The 6,000-nt window shown below is 36.9% G+C and overlaps 1 protein-coding gene across 1 annotated transcript; it reads left to right on the top strand.

Annotated features, from left to right (window-relative positions):
* Positions 1–3,655, top strand: LOC144706079 (TLD-domain containing nucleolar protein). The gene is made up of 9 exons (XM_078578967.1): positions 1–112; positions 1,072–1,174; positions 1,297–1,401; positions 1,482–1,567; positions 1,779–2,020; positions 2,076–2,265; positions 2,722–2,905; positions 2,985–3,307; positions 3,438–3,655. The coding sequence occupies exons 1-8, from the start codon at positions 60–62 to the stop codon at positions 3,285–3,287; spliced, it is 1,266 nt and encodes a 421-aa protein (XP_078435093.1). The 5' UTR covers positions 1–59; the 3' UTR covers positions 3,288–3,307; positions 3,438–3,655.
* Positions 3,656–6,000: the final 2,345 nt, after the last annotated feature.

Genomic DNA, 6,000 nt, shown 5'->3' with positions numbered 1-6,000 from the left:
TCGGCCTTGAAAAAAAGTTCTTGCTGTAGTAGAGAAGACGACGAGGAGGACGAGCGGCCATGGGAAACTCTCTGTCTCCCCCGGCAGATCCCCAATTCGCCTCGGCGGCCAGGTTTCTTCTCTTTCTCTCCCGATCTCAAATTTCAATCTTAATCTCCTTCTCCATCTCAATCTAATGCGCGATCTCAATCTCGAACTCAGTCTCTAATCTTAATCTCAATCTCAACCTAAATTGCTATCTCGATCTCAAATTCAATCTCAATTTCTATCTTTATCATGACCGCGATCTTCATATCTATCTCAATCGCTAACGTGATCTCAATCTCCATCTCAACCTAAACCGCGATCTCAAACTCAATCTCAATCTACATCTCAATGTCAATCTCATTCTCATTCTCAATCTCCATCTCCATCTACTTCTCAATCTCAATCTAAATCGCGATTTCAATCTCAAATTTCCATCTTTATCTCAATCTCAATTTCCATCTCTCTCTAAACCGCGATCTCAAACTCTATCTCCTTCGCCATCTCCGTCTCCGTCTCCATCTCCACCTCCATCTCCATCTCTATCTTCATCTCCATCTCCATTTCCAGCTCAATCTCTGTCTCAGTCTCAGTCTCTGTCTCAATCTCAACCTCTAATCTGTAATCTCAATCTCAATCTCCGTTTACATCTCAATCTCAATTTCCGTTTACATCTTTATCTTAATCTCAATCTCCGTTTACCTCTCAATCTCAATTGCCGTTTACATCTCAATCTCAATCTATATCGCGATCTCAAGCACAACTCCATCTCCATCTCAATCTGAATCTCCATCTCTAACTCCATCTCAATCTCTATCTCTGTTTCTATCTCTATCTGAAACTGGGTCTCATTCGGTATCTTAAATTAAATGGCAATCTCAATTTCAAATTCAATCTCTATCTCGACCTCAATTCCAAACTCAATCTCTATACCAATCTCAACTCCAATCCATTCATCAATATCAATGTATCTCTCAAACTTAATCTGTATATCAATCTCAACCTCAATATCGAGAAATCCATCTGAATATAGAGATCTGGGGGTAGGGCTTTTACAAAACAGGAACTTGAAGATCTCCGGGCACTCTTCACTTCACTCGCCGCGCAGTCTCAGAACGACGCCCGCTTCATCTCATCGTCTGTCTTTGAGGTTTCCTCTCATATCTCCTCCTCCTCTTATTCTTCTTCCCCCTTTGAATAATTCTTCTACTAATTGAAATTCGATCACCATTATTCGGAAAATTCAAAAACTGAGCTGATTATTTTGTTTAGGCGTATTACGGGCTAAAGGGCGATGTGGGCAAGAGAATGTTCGACTTGGTGACTCACAACCGAAGAGATGGAATGCTCTTTTTCGAGGATATGGTCATCGCCAAGGTCAACTCTTCTTCCTGCATACCTTTATTTTCGCAAATTCATCATTTAATTTCACCCCTTTTGCATTTCAAATCTTGAAGGCCGTGTATGAGAAGGGAACTCGTCAGGAAACCGATGATTTCATCTTCCAGCTTTGCGATGTCTCAGGAGATGGACGTCTCACAAGGTAACTTAATCATAGTGCCCATAGTTTTCTTGAAACCTCTTTTCTACAGTGTTCTTTGCTCCAAACCCTTCAAATTTTTTTTTTCTGTTGGCAAGTTTATCAAGTTTACCTTTCCTAGTAAGAGAAACTGCTCATGGGGGGAAAGATTGAGATATAAAAACAGTTTCTCATAAGAGGTTGATGATGTGACCTTTGAACATTTTCATCCCAGGTCTGATCTAGAAGCTGTTTTAAAATCAATACAGGACATGATTTTTTCTCCAAAGAACACCCGATTTGGTCTGAGACAACACCAGAACTTTGTCACTACTTATCTGAGCGCGGCATCTTTCTCAGAAAGGCGAGTAGATTCAGATGAGCATATGATGTCTGCTTCTGACTTCAAGGCTTGGTGCAATGCCGTGCCAAGCGTGAAGAAGTTCCTCAGTAGCCTTCTGGCACCCTCCATAAAAGGTAATCTTCTGACAATTGTTGACTTTGGGTGGGTCGTTGACTTTCTTCAATTTAGGTAAGGTGGAAGAGCAGGTCCCTTGGCTGCAGTATCCCAAGGCTCTAAAGTCTGATAACCTTCTAATGACAAGTGAGTATGCCTGGCTTGTCGGAGGCTTGCTTCCAACAGACGAGCTCAAGGAATGGAGGCTTCTGTATCACAGTTCTCTGCACGGTCAAAGCTTCAACACTTTCCTGGGAAATGTTGTGTAAGTTGACTACCCTTTACCTTAAACCCTAAAATCTAAATGCAAAATATTGAGTTCTTGAAGGATAAATATGTAGCATTAGACCTTGGAATGTGAGGATGGCTCTTAACAGGGGTCTCTCAGAAAGGCAATAATTTTTTTTTTTACTATTCTGTCTTAATGGAGCGCTCGCTTACGGGTAGAAACATGGACAGATAGGGGGATGGATGGATGGATGGATAGATGCACAGATATACAGATAAAGCAATGATGGATATAAGGAAGGTACATATGTACAAGCTTAGAGATATAGAATGCGCGTATAGTTAAAGTCATGGAAAATATATATTCCATATCTGTAGAAGCAAGAAATCAATCTGGAATTTTAGTGGGGATTTTAGACTGTGATATATAATATATAGATACATGTTCTTATTTTGTGAAATTGAACTCTGTAGTGAAGTTTTTCTTGCACAGAGATGCCGAATGTCCAACAATTTTGGTGATTAAAGACAAAGAAGGGTGCATTTATGGAGGCTATGCCTCGCAGCCTTGGGAAAAGCACAGCAGCTTCTACGGGGACATGAAGTGTTTCCTCTTCCAGCTCGTTCCTCGGGCCGCTGTCTTCAGGCCGACTGGGACAAACACTAATCTCCAATGGGTAAGCTTTTAAAAAATGTCTAGAAATGTGAATCCTTAAGATTTGAATGGTCTCATCAATGAATCTGGAGGCTTTGTAGTGTGCAGTGGGCTACAGCTCAGAGGCTATCCCAAATGGTGTGGGATTCGGTGGACGTGTTGACCACTTTGGCCTCTTCTTGTCGTCCAGCTTTGACCAGGGTTATTCTTTCGCCTGTTCCACTTTTGACAGTCCAAGTTTGTCCAAATCTGCTTCTTTCCAGCCCAAAGTGATTGAATGTTGGGCCACCACTAGGCCGGCCGGTTCAGCTGCCACGTCAGCAGTCAATGGCACTATTTTAGAGAGGTTTAAGGAGGATCGTAATATGTTGAAGCTGGTTGGGTTAGCCGGTTCTAGTGACTGAATGAATTTCTCGACTAAGAGGTTGTCTTTTATACTCTTCCCTTTCGCTTTATTCTCAATTTACTGAATAACCGAAGGTCTTTCTTTTTGTTTAGACTAAGCTATTTTCTGTCCAAAAAATGCAGTGCTAACTCTTGATTCATTTTTTCAGGAACCAAAAGAGGACATTTTGTTGCAATGGTTCAATCGACGTAATATGGCATAAGTAGCACTTTGATAAGTGTTTCAAGGTAGAACAATCGTTTTGTCCTTTTATGCTTTCTGACAAGAAATTAACAGGTCTGGTCATTACTATAAAATCTAGATGACATCATGAGTATCAATGTACTCCTTTTCAAAGTTTTTTTTTACTGATAGAATGATTTAACATCTCCTCAGAAATCTAAATTTAGATGGAGGAGAAAATAAACAAGTGAATGATTACCATGTGAACATGCCACACTTACTATGATAGGGATGCTTGATTCTTCAAGAGGTACATTGGAAATAAGATGTAGGATAAAAAATCCTTATCATGAAATTCTCATGTAAAATGGGTTATGTAGTCACATCACCGTGATGTCCATAGTGTACTTTTGCACAATCAACTAAGAAAATGCAAGTGAACTTGAGTACATGATATCATTTTAATCATAATTTTGGAACTAATAAATAATTGATTTGAAATATATTTAGGGTGTGTATAGTTACTGGTAGACAATCACAGGTTCAAGATTTGTGTTCATTTTCAGAAAATAAAATCAGTATTCAATCTCACTTTATCACTACATTGCTTTATATTTCTCTCTATGCAATGAACAGGGTGAAAAAATTAGGTATAACATCATAGGTCAAATGAGGACGCTATACTTCTGCAATAGCATCCTTAAGTAAACTTTATCATGTTTAAAGTATTTACTGATCAGGCTGTCGTGCATTATCTTTGGTTTCATGATAGCAAGAGGCACTATATCATTAGGTATACCCTCATTTTATCTCATTTGAAAGCTAACATCATTTTTTTGAACTTAATACATCTATGTTGTAATTATATATTTTTTGTATATTTTGAACTTCAAGATTAAGACTATGAGATAAATATAACTGAATGTGTTTTTTGATCCAACGTGGCATGCACTATTTACTTATATCTTTATTCAATTATTTGTGTGTGATACATGAAGTATTTCCGGGTATTTGTATTTCAGAAGTAAATAGGCAATGCATACTTATATTACAAATACCATCTTATTTTAACTTCTTAGAGAAGCTATTTTGGGTAACCAACGGTTAGATATTGTAAATTTTTTTACTATATAAAGTCTAATTCAGATTAGTCAATATCATTGAATAATGAACCATGATCATATCTCAACTTGATATATCAATTCAACCGATTATTACATGCAATTGCAATCTCAACATATTGACATACTTTGTAAACCTCTTGGATAATATGAAAATGCATCTATAGTCAAAATTGATTTCAAATATTTCTACAAACGTAATGAATTTTTTTCCAACAAATTAGTCAAATGAATCTTTAAACTTCTTCCACATGAATTTTATTCTAAATTATCAATGTTTTCAACTATTTTATGGATAAATATGACATGTAAAATGTGTATGAATGGGGTAAATTAAGTTATAATAAAGCCAATTTAGAAAATATTGAACTTACGGACTCAAGTAAGGTTGGAAGGCTTGTTATAAATAAAGTTAAAATAGAGCCAAATATTCTCACGACATACATATTTGCTCCATTCATATTTGACTTGGCTGTGCTGTGAAAAGTGACATTTTGGGTCATTGAGATATTTGTTGTATATGTTGATGACAGTCATTTGGTTGGAAATGATGACGTAAGTATATCTTTTAGAAAGAACATCTTCATTAACACTTCCACACATGAGACTTGAGGTGACCTCACTACCTCCTTGGAATTGATTTTTCTTATAAACTAGGAAAGAAAAATCTGGCTCTATCTAAAAGTAAGAAAGTTATTGATAGAAAAATGTGGGCTCCATGAATGTCTACAACTGATATGTTGGCTAGTGATTTTACTATGAGTCTCTTGATGGAACTAAATGTTTTCAAAAAGCTAATCACACATCCTATATGTCAACCAATGTCATTAGTAAAATCTATTTGTTTTATTGCACTTGTGATGCTTATGATGAAGCCTAAGAATACATGATCCAATTTAGTGAATTATAATGAGATCATAATATGGCGATCACTAGTCTTTCAGCATGTATTTTAAATATTCATATTTAGAGGATAATTGAGAAGGACATTAAAGCATATGGATTGAATAACATTATCTACTCTCACTCATATGATGAGTATGGCTGGTAACACAACATTAGTGGGTGCTCTTTAGTGAAAAGAGTTCACCGAATTGATCCACATGAATCTCAGAATGAAATTATACCAAATTGTCAATCAGGTTAATTTGTGTCATGGTTAGGTGAGTAGTCCTTAGACCAAAGGCATCTTGTGGACGATTCTACTTTGACTATGGAATACAAATATCTCATCATGGAATTTTGAATAATCTTAGTTCTGGTGTATCAAAAAGTTCAAGAAGATGATTGAGTGGTCAAGATGTGATAGTTCATCCTCGCTATAAGAGGAGACAACTAAAAAAAAATGATGCGATGAAGTCCTGGTCAACGCAGTGATTTATCAAAGAATAGTTCGATGATTTTTGAACGCATTAGTGCTAACTTGGA

Source organism: Wolffia australiana, chromosome 7 (assembly GCF_029677425.1).
Source record: "Wolffia australiana isolate 7733 chromosome 7, ASM2967742v1".
Classification (NCBI taxonomy): domain Eukaryota; kingdom Viridiplantae; phylum Streptophyta; class Magnoliopsida; order Alismatales; family Araceae; genus Wolffia; species Wolffia australiana.
This window is presented reverse-complemented; position numbering and strand designations above follow the sequence as displayed.

Bases quoted from the DNA above. Each gene is read 5' to 3' on its own strand.
- LOC144706079 (XM_078578967.1), top strand. From the start codon at position 60: ATGGGAAACTCTCTGTCTCCCCCGGCAGATCCCCAATTCGCCTCGGCG. The intron at 2,266-2,721 runs GTAAGTTGACTA...TTTCTTGCACAG, and splicing joins ACTTTCCTGGGAAATGTTGT to AGATGCCGAATGTCCAACAA. The intron at 2,906-2,984 runs GTAAGCTTTTAA...GAGGCTTTGTAG, and splicing joins CAAACACTAATCTCCAATGG to TGTGCAGTGGGCTACAGCTC.